The 23,345-nt window shown below is 46.9% G+C and overlaps 1 protein-coding gene across 1 annotated transcript; it reads left to right on the top strand.

Annotated features, from left to right (window-relative positions):
• The first annotated feature begins 3,573 nt into the window (after positions 1-3,573).
• On the top strand, positions 3,574-19,209 carry LOC134511231 (serum paraoxonase/arylesterase 2). Its single transcript, XM_063324869.1, has 9 exons — positions 3,574-3,731; positions 7,974-8,044; positions 12,849-12,904; positions 13,808-13,973; positions 15,158-15,284; positions 16,094-16,294; positions 16,983-17,064; positions 17,596-17,724; positions 18,669-19,209. Exons 1-9 carry the CDS (start codon positions 3,658-3,660, stop codon positions 18,825-18,827), a joined length of 1,065 nt encoding a protein of 354 aa, XP_063180939.1. The 5' UTR covers positions 3,574-3,657; the 3' UTR covers positions 18,828-19,209.
• Positions 19,210-23,345: the final 4,136 nt, after the last annotated feature.

The following is a 23,345-nucleotide window of genomic DNA, read 5'->3' as shown; positions in this document are numbered from 1 at the left end:
TCTACAACTACCTGAAAGGAGGTTGTAGAGAGATGGGGGCTGACCTCTTCTCCCTGGTGACAAGTGATAGGACGAGGGGAAACGGGTTCAAGTTACGTCAGGGGAGGTTTAGATTAGATATTAGGAAACATTTTTTCACTGAAAGGGTTATTAAACATTGGAATAGGCTGCCCAGGGAGGTGGTGGATTCACCATCCCTGGAGGTGTTTAAAAAAAGGGTAGATGGGGCACTTAGGGACATGGTTTAGAAGTGGCTCTTGTCAGGGTAGGCTAAAGGTTGGACTCGATGATCTTAAAGGTCCCTTCCAACCTCAGCAATTCTATGATTCTATGATTCTGCGAAAACCAGGCTCTTTCTTCAGCCAAGGGTGACTTGATGAGCAGAGACTTCAAGGGACATCCACTCCATCTACCTTCAGGCATCTACAAAGCATGTTCCTGCGCTTAATTTAGTCACTGTAGTTGCCTTTTCCAATGAATACAGAGAAAATGCCACTTCTTAGGGAAGATTTCTTGATCTATTTTAGACACCTTTCATATGAATTGCTACCGCAAAGTGACTGTTTTCTTGCCCTGACTACACAGGGTGCCCAGGTGGCTCAACATCGGTGAAAAATATGGTAAAACCACAACTCACTTCAACAGAAGACAGGAAAGTATTTGAAAGATAGATGTATTAGGAGTTACTAAATGGGTAAAGCTCATCATACTGAGCTGAAAATAATTAGGAGCTGGGAAAGAAAGTTTGGGGGGTTTATCCAACTTGCCCCCCGCGCCTTTCCTTACTCTCCCCTAAGCCCCTGCCTACCGCCTCCATTGGCTGTTGAGCCAGACAAACACTTGGTCGGACACAGTATGGTCACTCTTGGGATCTTACGACCAATTCTGATGTCTGCATCTCCCCTGTAGACATTTACATTTTATCAGATGAATTGCACCCACCTTGTGCCAAAAATGAGACCCAGGCAGTCAGCAATATGTGCTCTCCCAAATTAAACTGTGGTGTAAATAAATAAATGAAACAAATGCCAACAAATCAGTGCTGCAGCAAGCTGAGATAAGGAATCATTCTTCTGTAAGCCTTTTTTCACACTACTGAATGATACATTCAAATTCAGGTACAATATGTTTCATGATCTGTGCCATGGAATGTATTTCCAAACGGTACACGTGTTCGTAGGGAAGGCAAAGCTCCGTGGCTGCAGGACTGGCAGCACTAATAAATGCTAACTCTGAACAGCGGCAACTGAACTTTATTGTGTCACCCCAATATCCCAAAACTTTAAACACTGCTTCCCACCCACCCCACCATGTTCTTTTAGGATTAAGGCAGACTTCATTAGACTGAGATTTGTACACACGGGGGAAAAAAAACCCCAACCAAACACCATCCCCTTATATCCACCCAGAAAAAAACCCAAACACACCTGCCTATAATTCCAAAGTAATCAAGGACCAGAAAGAGGAAAAGTGATATTTCTTAATGGAGGGGGGAAAAAATACTTTAGCACTGTTGCTGTAAAAAGCAATAATGATCTGTATTTCCTCCTTTTCCTTGCCACGCTTTGCCTGAAGTGTTCCTAAGTGTGGAGCACCTGCTTGGCCTCGAGGGCGAGAAGAGCAGAGAAGCACTTTTTAGTGACGTCTCAGTCATTCAGAAAATTTCAAAGGAAGGGGAGCCTTGTGGGTGGGGGTGTCCTTGTGCAGAAAAGGGAAAGGTAGCTGCTGAGGGAGGGCAGCGACCCGGCAAGGCGTGCTCTCCAAAAAGCAGAAAGCGCAAGGAGGCCAGTGCTGCAGCTGGTGCTAAAGCAGACCCCATCTGGGGCACCCTGCAGCCCCAAAGGCAACCATAGTGGGTTCTGTAGCCCTTCTCCTGCATGGAGAAGAAAGCTGTTGGTGGGAGCACGGTAGTGAGAGTGTTGTCCCAAATCTGGGTCCTTTACCCTGTATGCAAGACAGTAACACACAGAGCAGAGGTATTTCCAAGTTTATTCCATTAATGCGCAGAAATTAGTTTCAAAAATGTCCTTTTTTATACACTGATATTACATATTATAGCAATTAAAACATATTCATTGTTATTCTGGATCTGGATGGGCCAAGCCCAACTGTATGAGGTTTAATAAGGCCAAGTGCCGGGTCCTGCATTTCGGTCACAACAACCCCAAGCAGCGCTATAGGCTTGGGGAAGAGTGGCTGGAAAGCTGCCCAGCTTTCCAGGAAGCTTTCCGAAAATTACCTTTTAACTACTTCTCCTCTAATCTTGGCTGTTCCAGGTGGCTTATCAACAAAGCTACATTGTCTAGTAGTTAGCTCTTAGATAGAATCATAGCATCATGGAATGGTTTGGCTTGGAAGGGACCTTAAAGATCATCTAGTTCCAAACCCCCTGCCATGGGCAGGGACACCTCCCACTAGACCAGGCTGCTCAAAGCCCCATCCAGCCTGGCCTTGAACACTCCCAGGGATGGGGCACCCACAGCTTCTCTGGGCAACCTGTTCTAGTGCCTCACCACCCTCACAGTAAAGAATTTCTTCCTAATATCTAATGTAAATCTCCCCTCTTTCAGTTTGAAACCATTACCCCTCGTCCTATCGCTACACTCCCTGATAAAGAGTCCCTCCCCATCTCTCCTGTAGGCCCCCTTTAAGTACTGGAGGGCTGTTATAAGGTCTCCCTGGAGCCTTCTCTTCTCCAGGCTGAACAATCCCAACTCTCTTAGCCTGTCCTTACAGCATAGGTGGTCCAGCCCTCTCATCATCTTCATGGCCCTCCTCTGGACCCACTCCAACAGGTCCATGTCCTTCTTGCGCTGAAGACTCCAGAGCTGCACGCAGTACTCCAGGTGGGGTCTCACCAGAGCAGAGTAGGGGGGCAGAATCTTCTCCCTCATCCTGGTGGCCACACTTCTTTTGATGCAGCCCAGGATGCAGTTGGCTTTCTGGGCTTCAAGCATGCATTGCCAGCTCATGTTGAGCTTCTCAACAACCAGCACCCCCAAGTCCTTCTCCTCAGGACTGCTCTCAAGCCATTGTCCTCGTTCTCTGCATGAAGGTAAATCATGTCTAGCTACTATTTCTCTATAAATGATGTTGGGGCTGTATAGAGGACTTTTAGCAGCAACAGTAGGTTCCCTTGGTTGCTTTGATTACATGTTACATTTTATTTTTCTAGTTAAGATCAATTTTACTACAACAAGAGCAAGTTACCATATTTTTTTGGAAACTTTGGTGTTAGTTCAGATGCCTTAGCATGTGTATCTGAGTAGAGAGGGACACGTGGAGTCCTTGTACACTCTGCATCACGCGGTCTTTGGCTAACACACATATCTTTATATGGCTTTTTAATTTATTTTTTTTAATGACAGTAGCTGGAACTTGGTCCACCCGCCTTCCACACGGCTGCTGCGACACGGGGTCTAGACACCGACTCCGGCTCCTTCTCCTGCGGGGCAGCGGGTCGATGGAGCCGTGTCTGCAGGCAAAGTTACGCGTTTTCCGCCGCCGGTTCGGGCGGCCGTGCCCGGGGCGGGGACGGGGACGGGGACGGGGAGGGAGCTGCCGGCGGTGTGTGCAGCGCCGAGCGCCGGGGGCGGCCCGGGGCGGCGCGGCGGGGCGGGACACGGCGGAACCGGGAGCGGGGAGCGGGCAGCGGCCATGGGGAAGCTGCTAGCGGTGGCTCTCGTCGGGATAGCGGCGGCCTTGGTGGCGGAGCGGCTGATGGCCTTTCGGTGAGCCGCCCTGCGACCGCGGGACCTGCGGGGGCCGCCGGACGGCCCGGCCAGGCGCCGCTGACCGGGACGCGGAGCCGGGGCGGGGGCTGGGGGGGGAGCGCGGGCAGCGGAGCGGCTCCCGGGAGTAGCCCGCGGGATGACGGCGGGCAGCGGGGGACTCGGGCGGGATGGGCTGCGGGAAGCCGGTGGCGCGGGACGCCGGTGCCGGCGGTGCGGGATGGGGCTGAGCCGACCCCGGGCCAAGGGGGCTGGGGGTGGCAGCCGGTGCCGAGCCGGGCGGGGGGTGTCGGCGTGAACCCCTCCTCGCCCCGAGCGTGGGGGAACTTCAACTTGTCCGGGGCGTAACTTCAGCGAATTGCTGCCCTTGCACAAGCGCGGCTGCGGCCAGAGGGGAAGGGTTCATCATCATCATCGTCTCCTCATCGCTATCACCATCGTTATCAAGGGAACTGGTTTTCCCCAGAGAAAAAACAGGCACTGGCTTGCTCAGCGGTGCCCTTCTCATCCTCCGTCAGGGATAAACGAACTCCAGGAGCATTTGTCCAGGGGAAATGACGTTTGCAGCAAGGGGGATGTGAAACCCTCCCCGGCAAGATGCTGGGATCAAGGGGGCCAAAGGGAGAAGGTGCCCTGGGGTAGAGGGGGGGGAGCTGGTACCTCTGTTTTTGCAGAGGCTGCAGTTAAGAGGGGGGTGCCAAAACCGGTATCTGTGAATTTACCTCATCTCCTGCCAATTGGTCAAACAGTAAGCAGAAATCAGGTTGCCAGAAAGTTGCATTACTTTCTACTGAAGCTGACCTCTGGATAACGATAGCCCCTGTGTACAGGAGGTTTCCTCTGAAGGAGCATGGAGATCCTAAATTGGGACCTCACTCGCTGTGAGCTGAAATACTCGGACATACCACTCTGATGGGCTGTGGGGTGTGAATGTGAACACTGGTGTTGCAGCAGCTTCTGTCCTGAAAGCTACTACACACGTAACAGGTTGTTTCAGGATAGAAAAGGTGTTGCAAGGCAGCTCCCTCGTTATAATTTTGCTCATGTCCACAAGGGCTCCAAATGCCCAAACTTTAAAGCAATGACATCCAGCTGATTGATCTTTGGGTAGATAGTAATTGTAGCTAATTACAGAGGGAGGGGTTGTACTCCATTTCTCAGGTACTTCACATAGATCTGTTTGCGTCTCGCACTAAATCCACCACAAGCGTTAGCGATAACCACGGTGGTAACAGGACCCTCCTGCCCTGGAGCTGCACGAGCTGGGATAGTGGAGCTGGAAAACGCTTTAGTGGGGAGAGCCATTTCGAAGCACTGTGAAGACACCCACCCACCCCCACCCCCACCCCCCCAAATCAAATTAACAAATGCAATATTGGGAATCCGGTAAAGCAGAATCTCCCGGGAGAAAAAGGATCCCCCGCAGCCGCTGTAGGTCTTTGTGGGATTTTCCCGTGTGCTGCCTCCAGCAAGCTGCAGCGTAGCAGCAGTTGTAAGAAGGTTGCAGAGTTTGGAAGCACACAACTTCAGATAACAAAGTAAGTACTCAAAAATCATTTAACACAGCCTTGAGAGGAGAAACTGGGGGTAGTAACTCTTGCCAGGTCTTGCTGTTATACACCCCCCACCCAGAAGGCAGGAATCCAGCAAAGACTTTTTGCTGTTCCTTCTGAGTTTGGTATATTGTGTCTAGATAGCGTGACACAAGAATCCATGAAATGCTTAAAAGATAAGGCTTGAAGAATTATTAAAAATCTCTTACAAACCTAATTCTTCATAAATCAGGTCTGTTTATGCATCTCTTATACTGTTGGTGGCTACCAAATGGACTTGAGTAGGGCTTGTGCAGCAGAAAAGAGGTGAAGTTCTTGTGTGTTACCAACTGAAATGACACTGATTCCCCTACTGACATTTTAAATTGCTAATTCTTCTCTGCAGAAAGGTCTGAGCTAATTTGTAAAACTTCAGTGTGAATTATGCTGTGTTGCTCTTTTCCTCGGAACAATATGCATGTGATATTATTGTTCATATATATATATTTTTATATATACACACACAATGTTATCACTTCATAACACTCTGTTCTGATATGACACTCAGTTTGCATACTATGTTCAAAACAGCGGCGTGCTTCCAGAAAGATGCTGACAGTTTGAAAAGAACTGGGAGCAAAAACAAAAAAAAGAGGTGATTTTCAGTCCTGTCAGGAAACAAAAAAACAACCCCAAAGACCCGGGACTGGTTGGTCGAGAGAAGAGGAAAACTGAAAGAGAGAGAGGTCTTTGAATATGCAACAGGTTTCTGCTGAAGCAAAGGGAATGCCTCTGGTCTGTGTCCCACAAAGTGGGATAGGGGGTGGAGGATTGAAATAGGAAAGAGGAACCAGGTGGGAAAGGTGCCGTGCACTGGCATTTCACCAAGTAGCAAAATTCCTTCTTTTTTCGAAGTTGCATTCCCCACAGTTTGCTGGTCCGCTGTGTTTTTAGTACGGCCAGTTAGTTATCTAGGCCATCTGGCTTAGTAGCTGAGGCTGTCTGAGCTAGATAAACTGACACATTTTGGAAAAGCCTCTATATACGCTGCAGGCTTGTGACCAGTGTCCTTTTGAATTACTCTCATTCCAGCCCATGAAGTGTTTCCCTGGGAATGCTGTCGGGATACCGTCATCCCTCGTTGGCTGCTGGCTGAGTTCCTGCTGTGCTTTGGGCGCTGGGTGGCTTTGCAGCCCGCCCAGGAGAAGCTGATGCAAATAGGGAATGGAAAAGCAGTGACAAAAAAAAAAAAAAAAAAGAAAAAAAAAAAAAGCGGGCAGCAGTGCAAATTTCGGGCATGATCACCCCAAGCTAGCCTTGGGGGTCCAGTGGTTTCAGCTGTGCTAGGATGGTGGGGGTCTGCGGGGGGAGCTGATATCCCTCCTGTGCTGCCTGTGGGCTGGGAGCCACCGTAATTGTCTGTCAGGACCCCTGAGCTGGGGAGAGGGCTTGGGACAGTTTAACTTGTCTGCTTTCCCTTGCTGTCCTCTGCCATTTTTCCCCTTTTTTCTTCCTTTTTTTTTTCTTTTTCTTGGTATTAACAACCTGTGTCAATGATACAGCATTGAAGCAATTTAGAATTCATAATTGAGTGATTAAAAAAAATGCAGGACCGACATACCATACAGTGCTCAGCTGTAGTGCATATTTTTCATACCACAGGCTGATACTGCTGTTTAGTTTATGCCTAAAACTATAACATAAACATAGCTGGGGTTTGCTATGGGATCTTTGCATTCAGAATTTCCTGTGGTGGGAGCAAGTACAGCCTCAACACGTGTGTGGACGGGCATGCAAAAGAGTAGCAAGGTTAGTTTAAAAGCTTTCTTCTGTGGGGAAAACAAAAAAGAAAAAGAAAGAAATATTCTTGTACACTAGCTTGATATTTTCACACAGAAACACGACATATTTGCTTATGGCACTGCAGACCACCGTGGGGAAACACAGCAGTCCTGGTAGTGAGGTGCCTTTTGTATAGACTTGTAGACAACTTGGAATGGAGGAGATGGAGAAGTAGGAACTAATGTGTAGGTACCTGTCTGTATCTGCTCGCCCAATAAAGCCTGAGCCAGAGGTGGAATTTGGTGGGTATTCAGGAACGAAATAAGCACTGCTGAAGGATGATGCTCTGGATGGGTACCAGGAGAGAAGAGGAAAGGGACAGGGTAGCTGCTGTGTCGTACTACCAAGTTCCATTGTTAGGAAATGGGTACTCCTGCCTTGCAATAACGCAATTGCCACTTTCGCATAGGGACTAAGAAAAGAAGAAAGTGCAACCGCTGGTGGCCTGGTCACCAAAAATAGCCAGTGGGTTGGGGTAGAAGGTCGCCCTCTCCTCATCTGAAATGCTGGTCCTAACTGCAGGGTGCTACTATATTTAGGTGGCTGAAACCTGAAGAAAGTGTGGCTGTGCTATTTTATCATTTAAACTGTTATAGGTCATGAAAGCTTGTTCCTGAAGCTTGTTAACAAAGTCAGGTTCCTGAAGATATTCAGTGTAGGAGAATCACTTGATCCCTGGGCATGTGTAACCATCGCAGTGATTTGGGGCAATTGCTGTTGTCAGTTCCGGCTTTTGCTTATTCACTATGTTACGGCTGACTTGTTGCTGTGATATGGCAGACAATAAAACTGAGATAAAGCTATGCTAGGAATGTTACCTGTTTTAAAACTGGCTGTATGCTGCTAACCCTCCTCTTTCCTCTTGCAGGAACAGACTCAATGCTTCACGGGAAATAGCCCCAGTAACCCTCCCGAACTGCCGGCTCATTAAAGGCATCGGTACGTGCTCGAAATAACTGAGTGCATTGCTTTTGTCCAGCCTTATTTTGCAACTGCTTCTTAAAGACAGCTTCCAAGCCTGATCCTGAAAACTTAGTGCTAATTTGACTTTCATTTGTTACTTGGACTTTGAGGTAGGGAGAAACTGCAGGAAGAAAATTATAGTGAAAAGCTAGTTGTTTGGGATGATACTTTTTGCTTTCGGTATTTAATGTTTCTGTTCCTTCTCTTGAAAACGAGTACCTTGCAAACACTTCTCCTTCGCTCAGCCACTTTGGGAATTATTTGGCTTTTAGATGAGGGTGTGCTGGCTCTTCAGGCAGGTACCTACAGGTGGCTGTCAGCTGGTGACGCCTTGAAGAAGGGACGTGCTGCAAGGCTGGAAGAAGACCAGCTTTGGGAGAAGACCACGGGCCTGCGGGGAAGGAGGAACTGAGGGTGTTCCACCTGAGGAATGCCAGCCAGGCTGGCTTGCCTTAGCGCCTCATTTCGTGGAGATTTAGGATGGGGCTGGTGCCGCGCTGTGCTGGGAGCCAGCAGGAGCTCGGGGCGGTTGCGCAATTCGGCCGTGTGTGGTTTCAAAGAGCAAGGGGCAATATTTGTCATCTTAGTCTGGGTTGGAAAGAGGTTTAACAGGGTTGACTTTGTACTTTGGGTCACTTGCTTAGCACATGGCAATGTTTCTGTCTTGTTTTTGTGTTTTGTTTTTTTTTTTTTTTCTCTCCCTTTAGGGTAACCCGAGCATAAAATGAATAGCTTTAAAATTGATCACTTTCTTGTGTGTCCTTTGCCTCCAAATTATAATTTTTAAACTTAATACAGGCTTAACGGCTGGGGGGTTTCTCCTCCTTAGTATTTTAGGAAATGTCTTGAATCCTGTTGAAATTTGCCTGGATTTTGCAAGTGTAAAAAAGCCATTGGGTGAGCTTTGAGAGCCTAGTCTTCGAGCTTGCTGAGTCACTGTGTTCATTTCATAATTTTGCTTCTTCCTTGTGTCAGGAATTAAACATCTTTGTAAAGTCAAATTACTGCCATGAATGAGTGAGTGCAGAGTTCCTTTGCCTGAGGTTATGTGCAGAAGAAATTGCATTTGAAAAAACTTTCCAGGTCTTCTAGATTTAGCTGTAATTTACTCATACAAGACACTGAATAATGCTTGTTTGACGGTGATTCATATAAAAAAATCATTTCTGAGTAATTCTTTTAAGCATATCACTATTGCAATCTTTGCAAGACTTTTTGCAACACGATTGTTGAGGAAAAAAGGAAAGCTGGATATCGGAACTACAGCTGTGTTTAATTTCCGAACAATATCTCATTTTTGGAGCCTGACATTTGCATGGAGATTAGGTGAATTCTGAGAACCCAGCTCTGCTCGGAGGAGGTGGTGGATCAATTTACAGAGCTTGGTTTCTGCTTCTCTCTGTGCTCCTGTAATACTGTCCCTTCCCGCGGAGCTCTGCAGCTCACTTTGCCTTCCCTCTGCCATCTGCTGCTCTTCAGAAAAATCATAATGCCAAAACTTAACTCAGTGGGGCCGATGTGGCAGGAACAGAAATAAAAAAGGACTGGTGCAGATTTCAAAGTTGGTATGTTCCTTCAAACATCTCCCAACATTCATTTAATATGACTGGGGGGGTTGTATTACTCAGGGAGACGAAGGAGCCCTAAAATCCAGATGTTGTGTAGGTAGCACTGTTCAAACCAGGGCTTTTGCTGTACTCAGAGCTGTAAGGGTGCTCCTGCGGGTGACTTTGTGTAAGGATACATGGACATCATGGACATGTCTACATGGACGTCTTGGTCCTCCTAGGCCGTCTTCCTTTAAAATGCTCTGACAAAATTGAATACACCGTCTGTCTTTATTTTAATATTTGGAGTAGTCCTTCTGGCCTCTTAAGTGGGACATGGCTAATGAGCTGGATCAGCTCCAAACAAAATAATCTTAAAACTATCCATTCTGTCCATGGAAGAACAGGCATCTGGTACAGCCTATTGTAATTATGTTAAAAGCGATGCATCTATAGTAAAGGAAGCAAACCCCGAGTAAATGGAAAAATTCTCTCACGGATTCTTTCCTTTATGCACAATTTCATCCTTTGTGTGTCTCTCTCTTTTTTTAAGATCTTGATCTATTTTGTTTTTCACATATTGTGCAATGTAAGCACAGATGCAAACATTGAACAAACCGATAAAAAAACTGCAGCTTGTCCTAAGCCTCATTCACAAATATGTAGAAAAGGCTATAGCTGTTAGAATAAACAGTATCTTCTGAATTATATGAGTGTCTACTCATGTTACTGATTTATAATAAACTAATCATATGTCCTGAACTAATTCCTAAAGTTCAAGAAGCTACTATAGAAATTGCTAGAAATGCTTGCGTCTTGGAACAGTTCACAGGATACAGGCAAAACAGTCACGTACTTTTGGCCATGAAATCCAGGTGGGTTTTTTTGTTAGGTGCACCTGTGGAATACATCAAACTAAGATAAAATAAGGAACAAAAAAAAATAACTTTTCTAGGGTAGGCAGTAATATTTCTCAGTGTCTTTGATTTTTCCTTAAAGACTACCTATTCAGATAATCCCGTGGACAAGCTGGGCTGGGTGATACAATTAAGCAATATAGTGCAGATAACTGGTACTTAATAAATCAGTTCCGAACTCTCCTGTTCCTTATGGTGCCTGTGACAAGAGTCAGAGCCCTCCCAAATCGGGGCCCGCAGGAGAGGCTGACGGCTTCCCTGCGGCCGGCTACGTGTCCCTGTCCCCTCCTGGCCGCCTCGGCAGTGCCGGTGCAGCGGGATTGCGCTGAATCAGCATTTTGCCGCTCTTCCAGCGGTGCTTGCTCTTTTCCATACATACCCGGACCTGGCTGAGAAGTGGCCAAAATGTGCTTTGCTGGCAGCTTCTTTCAAACTAGTCGGGTGCAGGGGTCTCCTTCCACCAGAAACTCCTGCTTTTTAATTATCCGCTCCCAATTAGCCTGCTCTTCTTTCTGCTTGGCAGCCTCACTAATTCAGTAGCGATAAATTATTATATCTCTGTTCACTCACCCACCAGCGTGCTCTGCCAGCAGAAGCTGTCCGTCCAGCTCACGTTACCATGGTAATTGAGCCTCTCCGCGTTTATTTATGTGGTTATGTTTGCAGCAATCCCGGGATGTGGGGAATTCGCCCCTAATCCCATTTTACAAATGAACCCAGGCTTGGAGAGACCAAGAGCTGGGGCAAGCTGTTGATTAAACCAGAGTGTAAGCTGAGCTGAAAAAAAACACCACCAAATTCAAAATTTTATTTGGAAAACGCAGGCTCTAGATGTCTCTGGGCACATCAGTGCAAGTGTCTGCCTCCTGCCTGAGCCCGGTTGAAATTCAGAACCAAAACCCAGGAGGTCGGCTGCCCCCCCAAAATGCATCTTCAAACCTCTTGCTCTTCAGAAGGCAGGGATGCTCTGCTCGTTAGTGTTAATGAGGTGGAGCAGGGGCTTGCTGAGGCTGAGGAGGAGCTGGCGTTGTCACTCTCCCGTGTCCCTCTGGGTGAAGTCCTGCCACCGCATCTGCCCAGGGCTGAGCTGGGGAGGAGCTTGCCCGGGTGGGTGAGTTTGGGGATCTGGCTCCTCGCCGTAAGACCTGTTTGGAGGCCTCGGGATAAACTACAGCCCAGGCAAATTAGTGCTGTGATAAATAGGATTTACATAAAAACAAACAACAAACCCAGCTCGAATTTGCAGGTGCTTACCCTCCGGAGGAGGTGCCAGGGATGGTGTGACCCACGTAGGGTCACATGGGTGGTTTATGGCCAAGCAGGAGAGGGTGCGGAGAGATGGGGAAAACTGGGTGGAAAACCTTTGTGTTTGTGGCCCTATTAAATAAAACCCGCAGAACATTTTCCTCCTTCAAGCAAAAGCTCCTGGGAAGGTTTAATCCAACCACCATCTCGAAAGTGGTTTATGGGGAATGCTGTTTGTGCTGGTGATTTGAAGAAGAGAGGGGAGGCTTCTCAGGGGAGTGGTGAAAATGTGGGATGGCAAATGTCCTTCAGCATCGGACTAAGAGCTTGGTGGAGCTTGATCAAAGCCTAAAGTTGCTCTAGTGTTCTTATTACAGGGATTTTATTATTTTATTTTATTTTATTTTATTTTATTTTATTTTATTTTATTTATTTTATTTTATTTTATTTTATTTTATTTTATTTTATTTTTCCTAGAAGGGAAAAATATTACAGGAATTACCAGAACTGGCAATATTGGAAATTATTACCCGCAGTTAAAAGTGTGATCTAAGTATTAAAGCCCTTAGCTGTTAAAGATACAGTAGGTTCTCTGTCACTTGAGAGCTTTAACTAAATATTTGGCAATCCTTCCTAGTGAAGTGTCCCAGCTTAACCAGGAGAATTAGTGAGCACAATTCCCAGAGCTGCCTTATGCAAGCGTGTGGGCTGAGTGATGGGTACGATCTTGCCCTGAAAATCTTGTCATCTGTGCTAGTTGCTTGCTGCAGAACACTGTCATCAAAAGCAGGTGATTCAACCTGCACCACCCCGGGGCACAGGGACCTGGGAGGGATCACCCCAGATCACCCCAGAGAGAGGTGAACCCCAGTGCTATTTTTTAACCCGACGTGCTGCTGCCTTCTGCTGCCGCTTTTAATGCGGTGTGAACTTTGCCGCTGAACTTCATCGCTTGTGCAGTCATATCAGAAAGGGACATTCATGAGAGCTGGAATTGTACTAAAAATGAGGTTTTTTCAATGGGTAATATTTAATTTCATCTGAAAACCCCTGTTTCTCTCTGTCTCGCAGAAACCGGTTCAGAAGACATCGACATACTTCCCAATGGACTGGCTTTCATCAGCTCTGTAAGTGCCCGCGCAGGGGTTTGCCTGCTTCCTTATCCACCGAAGCCATGGGGGAAAATTGCAGGATGGACTCCTTTTTTTTTTTCCACAAGGCTGGCTGGCGCCCTAGGAACTGCCCAGACTTGTGTCGGCTTATCTGGTGTTTCCTTCTGCTTGAGCAAATGCACTTCTTGACACTGAGGTGGTGGCGGTGGCTCTGACGCATGTGTCCTATTGCGCTGGCTTATCCGCCCACGTAACTTGAGAATTTCTTTCATGCTGCTTACTTGAAAGGTTGACATGGTAAATCTCTCTCTAGTTAAGAAGATGTGTTGATTCCTTATATTAAAAAAAAAAAAAATTATCAGATTTTGTGTGTTGATTTTGTTGTTCCTGATTTTTTTTTAGCCTTTAGGACATAGGTTTTTAAGCTTTTCTTTGCCATCAGGAGGGCTAGCGATTATTTTCTAAAACAAAAGTTGATGTTTTCACCTACGTGCTCCAGGGACACTCAGCAAATGATTACAAAATACATGCCAAAAACTGTGAGCTGTCACACCGCTTGCTGTTCCCAGTGACTTTACCACGTCGGGTGCATTCCGTGGTGCCATACTTCCAGTTTGTCCCCTCCCCAGCATGTCCATTCACAGAGTGGTTTGAGATACGGGGAGCACCCACCTGGGCGGGGGCTGCAGCGGGCGGTGGGTGGTGGCTTGTTCCCAGGACATGGCTCCTCATGCCCTCCACGGGCTCCCTGGGGCTCGCTGGGGAGAGTGGTGCTGGTCCCTCTGCCAGCGTCATGGCACGGGATGCTGAAGCAGCGGGGACACCCCGACGTGTGCTTGCAAGCCCCAACAAGGTTCCTTGTGATGCTTCCTGTTACCTTTTATCCATGAGTGATTTCCTCGTGTTTTCATTTTACAGGGCTTAAAATATCCAGGACTAAAGAGCCTTGCACTGGACAAGCCAGGTGAAATATTTTTGATGGATTTGAATGAAGACAATCCCAGAGCAGTGGAACTGAGAATCAGCCGAGGGTTTGATCTGGCGTCGTTTAACCCTCATGGAATCAGCACCTACGTAGACAGAGGTAAAGAGACCTTTAACCTGAGGTGGTGGCTGATCTCAGCCTAAAGAGCAGAAATAGAAATCCCTTTGTGGCCTTGCCTTGCACCCCCAATAGCCTGCGCTTGCTGGGAGAGAAAAAGGCTTTGGGGTTTTTTATCTTTGTTGGGCTCTTTTCTAGAAGTCAGCTGCTAAAGCGAATGCCTTTGCAGGTAATCTCAGACTGCCTGGGACAGAAAGGTGTCCTGTATATTTAAAGGAAAGAAAACATGGGAAAAGTTTGAAAACTACTGAAAGTTTATTTTACCAATTTCAATCTATCTCACCTGGGGGTCAAGGGCTTTCAGGAGATGTTCGCTTCCTCAACTAGTAGTGACCAGAACAGAGACTTTTGCATCTAAACTATAAATGGTCAAATCTTTGTGAATTACTAAAATGTCTGGTACTCTGTGGACGAGACATGAGGCCGTGTGCTCATCTCCAAGACACGTTCTCCTATGTTAGGCTCTGACTACCAATAAAATACCCTTCGTGCTCTCCTTCCTCTCTTTCACCCTGCCCTTTCACTGGGGATTTTAGCAGGACAATTAGAAGTCTGCAAATACTAAGAGAAAGAGAACCATTGCTGCATCTTGTCCTGCGGCCCCACACAGTCATCCTTTAAGGGAAGGTGTTGGAGAAATCAGTGGTGCCTAATTTAGGGTCTCACCAGAAGGGCTGGGCAGAGGGGCTGCAGCCTTACAGAGAGTAGAGGAGAAGGGTGCTCCTTCAGCTTTCTCAGAGGACATGGTAAATAAACCGAAGAGACCAAACTGGTTGGGCTACAAGCCCTCCTTCCCAGCCGACTGTGGCTGTTTCATGCAATCAGACATTATAGTGCATCAGATTGCAAAACCCAGTGGCTTGGGCACCAGGATGGAGCCATGATTTCTTTCTTCCTTGGTAAAAATAGCAAAAATGTGGTATACACAGAAGTTCCCTGTGGAGTGACCCGGGGAGAAGAGTAGCTGGAGGTGTGGATCCAGTTGCAGTGGCATCCTGCCTTACTTTGGTACTTGTCCTTCTGCCTCAGAAGAGCCGTGAGGGAAATGCAGCAGACCAGGGATGTGCTCTGTACTGGAGGCTGCTTCAGAGCTGTGGGTGCTCAGCGATGCAACCTGTTGCAGAGATCTGGTGAAATTCAGCTGTTTCTGTTTGTTTTTTTTTAAGATGACACCGTGTACCTCTTCGTTGTGAATCATCCCCATCACAAGAGCACAGTAGAATTGTTTAAATTTGTAGAAGATGACAATTCTCTTGTACACCTGAAAACCATTCGACATGACCTTCTGACCAGGTATCGGAGCCGAATACCATCTTTTTCCAGAAGAACAGGCTGCTTTGGTAAAATCCAGACTAGGATGATTTGGGGTTTAGGATATTATTAATATGAGATATTTTCTCTTTAACCAGCTTTCCTGTTTCTCTTATTGATTACTTCTTATCTGTGTAATCGAAACCTGTGTTCCGCCAGTCTTTTCCGTAAATGAGATCTTTAATAGTTGTATCACTAAGTCAGTCTTAAGAGCCACTGTGGTTGATGCCAGTGAATTGGCTTGGCATCCATTTCTCCTTCTCTCATGTAATCCACTCTCAGATCATTGCAGATATGAATCTTCAGATATTCTATTATTCTGAATTTGCTACACTGTAAAAATAAACATACTTTTAGGTTTTGGGGGGTTTTTCGGTTGTTTTTTTGGGTTTTTTGTGGCACACAAAATTTTCTTGGCCTGTCCTACTGCAAAATGATTGTGAGATAAACACAGCCTGAAAAAAAAAGTTGTCACAACTCTTAGCTGTTCTCTGGTTTCCAGTTCAATGTAATCAAAAGAGAGAAAAACTCCTATGGGCTTGTAGACAGGCAGCCAGATCTCTAGCTGATGCCTTATGGTCCTGATCAGTCCTGGCCCATGTAAAAGAGGACAGAAGTAAAAAGGCTCTAATAACACAGCAGCTGTCTGGAGTACCTTCTGTAATTGCAGCCCCTTTATGTCTATGGGATGACCATGTCCTGGCTGGATTCTGGACAGTCCTACAATGCTCCTTCATACCTCGCATTTCATTATTTTATTTCTCTTTCTCCTTCTCTTTGTCTTTTTTTAGTGTGAATGACATAGTAGCAATGGGACCAGACAGCTTCTATGCTACCAATGACCACTACTTCTTTGACTTCATCTTGATGTTCTTGGAGATGTTCTTGGGTTTAACTTGGTCAAATGTTGTTTACTACAGTCCAAAAGAAGTTAAAGAAGTAGCAGCTGGGTTTTATTCAGCCAATGGAATTAACATTTCACCTGACAGAAAGTAAGTTTCTCCTTGCCTCAGAATTTGTTCGATTGCGCAAAAGAATCCCCAAATCCTCATTTGTACATGTGGTAAAATGTCTAAATTGGCTTGTGTAAGGCAAAGTGCTACCTATACAACGTAAGTGATATGAACGGTTCTGTAGAACAGAAGTCACATGTCTCAGTCTTTAACTAGAGGCAATGTTTGCTGCTTTGCATGGTGGTTTATATGCAATAAGATCAAATGTTGCTGCATTTTAACCAGCCAATGCAGAAGTTTGTATGTATTACTTGCAAGGATTAATGGGGCAGAATTTCTGCAAGTGGGGAATGCTCTACGCTCTCAGAGTCTGGAGGACTGAATTAGCCAGTCATGTGAATTAGCCAGTTCTGGCTAAAGGGCTGAATTAGCCGGTCAGGTTTAGACAGGTGATCTTAAATGAAAAGTAAAGCATATTTGTGGATCTCACGATCCAAGGCCTGCTTTGGTATCGTAATGGAAGAGCTGGCACAGTGTGAAGCTCCATTAGCGTCTCAGCAGGTTGGCTTCAGTTCAGTGCCCTGTGGCCTGCTTGCAATGTCTATTGCTATGTGAGACCTGTGAGCTGGCATTTCTCACTGGAAGAGCTGGGATTGCAGAGGAGGAACTGACTGGTTTTGGTGTCTGCTTACTCATACACATTGCTAAGAGGTGTTTTCTTTTGAAGGTACATCTATGTTGCAGATGTATTTGATCATAATGTCCATGTTATGGAAAAACATGCTAATTGGAATTTAACCCATGTGAAGGTAAGGTGTTGCTGTTCCATAAAAAAGAGGCATAGATGAATTTTGGACAGATTAGTCCCCATGAATGCTTGAGATTTCAGCCTGATCACGTATAAAGGTCTGTTCTTGGTAGCTCCTGCTGTGGGTTTGCAGAGGTTCTCTGCGCCACTCAGAGAACTTCAGGTCTTCCACCTCACACAGGCAACCAGAGAGGCATCCTTGGGTGTGCTGTAGAGCCACAGTGGAAGGTCTGGCTCCGTCAGTGTGGGTCAGTCCACAAAGCACTGAAGTAATCAGCACGAGCGTAGGTGTGAATGAGCCGATGGGGGGAGCTCGGAGCAGCAAGGAGGTTTATCATGGCATGCAGGAGGGGATGAAGCATGCTGAGGGAGAAGAAAAACAGCACTGAGGGAGAAAATATTTTTTAAAAAATCAGTCCAAGTTATGTCAGATGAGAGCCTTGGACAAGTCTGTTGATTATGTTATAGTTTGCTTCCAGGACTTCTGATTGCTTTAACTTCTTTCTTGTTCTTTTTCCTCTGTGATGGATAGACGCTGCAGCTGGACACTCTGGTTGACAACTTGTCTATTGACCCTCACACTGGAGACATCTGGACAGGATGCCATCCCAACGGGATGAAGCTGTTCTACAACGATCCTGAAAATCCGCCTGCCTCTGAGGTGCCTTCTGGGAGATGACACTGGTCTCTTGGCTATCTCTGTGCCAGAAAGTTGCTCAGTTCAAATCACCCCGGTATAACTTAACTCTGCATTTTACAGAGAAGAGCCTGGCAAAGGCCGAGCTGGCTTCCAGCTTAAAGCTTCTGCTCTCAAGTGGAAAGCCTGAACAGCATATGCTCACTAACAAACACCTATTCAGATCCTTAGGAGGCAACTGAATAATTTCCACCCAGTAGCTCAGTCATTCCGGACTCCTCAGGCTGCTTTCTGTGCAGCTGTGGCCGTGCAATCAGATTTTGATGAACTGTGTTAATTACCGAGCCAGCACCTTTCTGCCAAACAAAAAAATAATTGACTGTCTGCAAAGCGCTCACCAGAAACGTTCGCGCTGGAGTGATTTATCTGTGCAAGTGTAGTTCATCAGTAGGTGACACTGTAATTCTTCTCTCCTTCTGAAATCAATGAGGTGCTGGCATCAGCGCGCTGGCGGCCGCGAGTGCAGGTGGCCGGTTGGTGTCTGTTTGATTTCAGCCTTGTCTGAAGCTTGCCATAAGACACTTTTCAAAATTATCATGTTCAATAGCAGTAGATTTATGATACTAGGCAGCGGTTTACTCTGTCTGGAAAAAGCATGAAAATAAGACGGTATTAAGTAACTCTTAGACTGCAAAAAACTGTGCACATGCCTAGTGCTGGGGGTGACTGCCTTCCTTACTGGGGTGGAGTCTCTATTGCACAACCACTTAAAAAAAATAATTGGTCTTCACGGACCACGCTTCACTGAAGCAGAAATTGTGGGCCTGTCACAGGAATCACTTGGTTGCAGTTATCAGCAGCTGATCAGCCAAACTAATTTGTTTAAATTAACATACTGATGTTCCCTCCCTCTGTGGAGGATTTTCACCCGTGGCCGCTTCAGCAGATGTATCCCCCTCCCCTGGCAGGTCCTGCGCATCCAGAACATCCTCTCGGAGGAGCCGGTGGTGACACGCGTTTACGCCGACAATGGCTCCGTGCTGCAGGGAACCTCGGTGGCATCCGTCTACGAGGGAAAACTGCTCATCGGCACAGTCTACCACAGAGCTCTCTACTGCGAGCTATAGCTCATCTCGTGGGTAAGATCTGCTGCCATGGAAAGGATTTAATTCCTTGGGAACTCACTTAGTTTCCGCTAGATTTGCTAACGACAAGACTGTTACAATAAAGGTGAACTAGAGTCATGGAAATGTATTGTAGCGTTCCTCTCCAAATTGAGAGTTTTATGCAATAGTAAAGGAAATGGAATTGAAGATGAGAAATTAGTTTATTTGTGTAATGTGGAGGGCCCCACATCAGTAAGAAAGGGTAACCTTCAAGTTCAGATTACAAATGACTAAGCTGTCAGACATTGAATTATCTGTTGCAACTGGATTTCTGTTTGGGTTTTATTGTTTCTTTTTTCCCCCAGAGAAAAATGATTTTGTAAAGGAGAATTGCTAACTGCCAGTGTGGTGTGCTTTCTTGTCACCGACCTTTCTGCTTTCCCAGGGATTGTGCTAAGGGTTCTTCTTCTGAACCTTCCTGTTGGGTTTCCCTAGTGCTTCTAAAATAAGTGGAAGGAGAATAAATTTAATTTCAGTCTCATTTCTTCCCTTTTTCCCCTTTAAGCCACTTCCTCACGTTAATTCAGTTTCATAAATTTGTCTTAATCCTACTGAGAAAAGGAGGGGGGGCATCAGTTTGGAGTGATTTCTTAATAAGTCTTCCAAAGGGAGTTGTTTAAAAAAAGCCTTTTTTTTTTTTTTTTTTTTCTGTCTTAAAGAATGGGCAACAACTCCCAAGCACCTTCAGTGAAAAGTGCATTAGCAATTCCTGTTGTCTGTCACAGCAAAGGGAACATTTCTGGGTGCTTTGCCACAGTGACTTACCTCCAAGTGTGGGTCATGCGTCTTCTGGGTTTAACTTCCAGTCTGTACGGAGATGCAGCAGGCACCCGCTTCGCTCCTCCTTCATCTGGCGGCAGTTGGATGAATAACTGATAACGCTGGGCGCTGCTAAAAGACCTATCCACGTTTCTACAGACTGGTGTTTTTAGAAAGGTGCTAGTTAGCAATCACTTGGAATAAACTGAATTGAGGGTCCTTTGAAGTTGGGAACCAGTCTTGTGCTTTACAGCGTGCAGAGCAAGACGCCAGTCTGGCAGAAGCCCCTGTTTGAGCCCCCACTTGGTTTCCTGCCCGTGGAGCGAGCTCTGCTTCCATTAGTAGAGATGTCCTTACTCACAGAGCAGCTCCTGCAGCTCTTTTTGTCCTCCCTCTGATCACCGCTCTGGTTTTGCGAGAGATGCTGACATCCAGCTCAAGGCTCCGTGTTATCAGTGGTTCCCACACCGGGGCTGCCGCTGTGCTGCCTGCCCGCACTGGCCCTTCTCAGCAGCGTGGCTGTCCCTCTGGACGGTGTCACCAGACAGACCTGCCCGGGGGCCACCATCCCCTCCACGTCCTTCAGCTGATTGCGGTAGCGTTTCCTCACTGCTGTTCTTCCACCTCTGCGTGGAGGGAAAAGGCAGGCAGCTTGCAAAGCAGGAGCTCGGGAGGAGCAAGAGCCAGTCCCTGGGTGCTAATTGCCGTTCTGGCTTTGCTGTTCCCTCCTGCAATCTGCTTCACCACCAGCCACGGCCTCCTCTATTCTGGTGGATACATGGAAAGCTCAGCACTTGGAAAGCACAGGCACATTTCTGCCTACAAGACAGAGTCAAATAACCCTCTCTGTAGCGGCCTAAACACTGAGACAGGAGCTAGAGTACGTGCAAACTTTCATCTGTCTTTGGGTTCTGCCGTTGTGGCTGAGAGGAGGCGTCACTGCGGGCTGAGGTTTGGGTGGCCCTGAACAGCACCTGGGTGTGCGGGCACCTCTTGGCTCCTGCGCCTTTCCTTTCTAAGACAAATTAGCTTAATGGCTTTCATCCACTGGTATACTGGTATAAAGGAGTTACTGCTCCTTCTGCGAGGGAGGGGGGCAGCTCTAACCAGAGCGAATGGTCGGTGCCAGGGCTGGTGGTTGGGGCGTCCCCCCTCCTCTGCAGAGCTGCCACTGGGCTGTGGGCCTTGCCACATTGCCTGCCCGTCCCCGGAGAGCGTCTGCTCCAGCCCGAGCCCTTGCGCTGCTGCTGGCCCAGACATGGTGGTGTAGGACACGTCCCTGGGCAGCAGGAGTTGTGACGGCTGAGAACAGAGTGACCCAGGGCTGTGTGGCTGTGCCCTTCCTGACGCTGGCAGCTTCCCTCTGCTGCCATGCCAGGCGACTCTGTCACCCCCGTGTCGCAATAGCGGTTGCTGGTATTTGTGGTGTTTCGTATACAAACACTGTGTGCTGCAGGTGGCTAGTGATGGCTAGCAGGGGAGACACAAGCTTGAAGGTTAACCATGCGGCTAATTGACCCCGTCTCTCGGGCACGACACTGCGTGGGTGGGCCTGCGCACAAACCGAGCTCGCAGCTCCTCTCCAAAATGCCCGCAGTTCATCTGGGGACTTGAGCACTGCCCAGGGTTTGCCGTCTGCCAGCGGAGGCTTTGGCGACAGGGGCTCATCTGTTCGGATCACGGTTTCGAGTCTTTCGCAGACAGCCCTTCCACAGAGCAGAGCCCGCCCTGAACGAGGGCAGCTTTTGTCCCATGCCTTTGCTGGACTTGCCTTTGGCATCAGCCAACCACACCAAGCACCCGAGAATGTAATGTACTGTAACTCTGGGTTTGCTGCTCCTTCCTTAGCAACTTCTCTCCCTGCAAGACATTTTCAACTTCCCTGGGAAGCGGCGTGTTTTCCTGCAGGAACTTGTAATCCATTTTCAGCCTGGAGGAGCAGATGTCGTTGCCAGAGCCCAAGCAGAAAAAACTGCTCTGAAGGAAGTTCTCACACTGAGGAGAGGTTGGGCTATTAACTTGCTTGCGATTAGCCATCAGCGTCCTGCACTAGCATTTAAAAATAATTATTTTAGACTCGTGCCACTGTTTGTCCTCAAGTAAATTAAGTGCCGTCTTCTGAAGAGTTAGCATTTTGCAGCAGTGGCAGTAGCACAGCCGAAACACTGACCAGTCGCTCTGCTGTTCCTGGGTTTGCTCTGTGGTTGTAGAAGTGCAACAGGCAGCGTTTCCCTCAGCAGTGGTAGAAGTAACCCATCAAAACATTAATTTCAATTTTTACAGTAGCTTAGAACATCTTCAAGCGAGCAAATCTACATGTTGTTGGATCTTGGCAAACTTCTTTGTTGGTTTTGGCCTTTCAGAGAATAAAGAATGCGTTCACTCCTGACTGGCGCTTTTTTTTTCTCTTTTTTTTTAACTATTCCTGTACCAAAGTTTTTCCCAGCAGTCTGCCCGCAGATGTGCAAGCGATGGGCCTTATCTTTTCCTACAGCATTTAAGAGGAGAGAGATCATAGGAGGACTGAGTACCTGCTACCACTAATAGTAAAATTCTGAATTTTAACCTAAGGCAAGGAGGGTGGGAAGCCCGTTGCCAACCTCCCCTAAGGTGTCCTGGCCTCTCAGTGTGGAGGTGGGAGCTGAAACTGGGCCACCGAGCATTCAGGCGTTGCTGGGCAGGACAGAGACAGCACAAAGGCATTTTGCAACCAAAGTGATGCCAGGGTCCAGCTTCTGCCCCTCAGCACGAAATCCCCACTCGATAAAACACACTGGCAGCCTCCGTACAGAAAGAGCAGTGGAGGAAGGTGCACCTCAAGCCCAGCCTCCCAATTACAAGGTGACCTGCGAAGGGAAAATCCAGGCTTGCTTTCCAGAGGAGGGCACAACCCATCATCTTTTACAAGCTGTGGGGTCTGGAGCGGTTCTGGGCATTTCAGAAACCAAACTGCAGGTACCTGAGACAACTTGCACAAGCAACAAGGACACACGTATAGATGGCTCCAGGCTTAGAAGCTGCTGAGCAGACACATTTTACATGTCAGTCGTGGACTAACAGCCTCTTTATATACCTATTTTAATTAAGATAATAATTTTATGGATTGTGGACTCTTTTTTATCTTCTTGCAGGTGGTGGCCGTATTAGCAGAAAGCAAGATTTACGATTCAGCCGCTGGGATACACAGAGTGGGTTAGACAGATTAAGTGCAGAGTATTTGGCCTAGATTCTGCCAGATGTAAATCCACTGAAACAACTACACAAACTGGACAGTCTGTGCCCTCTGCCTTCCCCTCATTTAATGCTTTACTAAAATAAAATAAAGACTAAAGACACATTAAATGTGTTCAGCAGCAGAACTGCTGTATTTTGAATGTATCAAATGCCCGTTACAACTAGTCTTCCCTCAAATGTAAGATGGTAAAATGTTTTATACACCAAAATCAATCCAGGTCCTTTAAACACACAAACGTTGACCAGCATTAGTGTGAAGGTAGCCCATTTTTACACCAACCTGCAACAAAAGACCACATGCTACATTTCATCTGCATATGAAGAAAAAAAAGGCCATTCTCTTTCCTTACTCTTTTTTTTTTTTTTTTTTTGCTTCTTTTTACATCATTACAGATTGTAAACAAGATCCACTCGGAAGCCTGTGAATCATGCCAATTTGGCCAACAGCTGGGATTAAAATAATCTTCGTCACTGAGCAGAAGGAAG

The sequence above is a fragment of the Chroicocephalus ridibundus genome, chromosome 2 (genome assembly GCF_963924245.1).
Source record: "Chroicocephalus ridibundus chromosome 2, bChrRid1.1, whole genome shotgun sequence".
Classification (NCBI taxonomy): domain Eukaryota; kingdom Metazoa; phylum Chordata; class Aves; order Charadriiformes; family Laridae; genus Chroicocephalus; species Chroicocephalus ridibundus.
The sequence above is the reverse complement of the archived record's forward strand: the minus strand, read 5'-3'. Positions and strand labels throughout refer to the sequence as shown.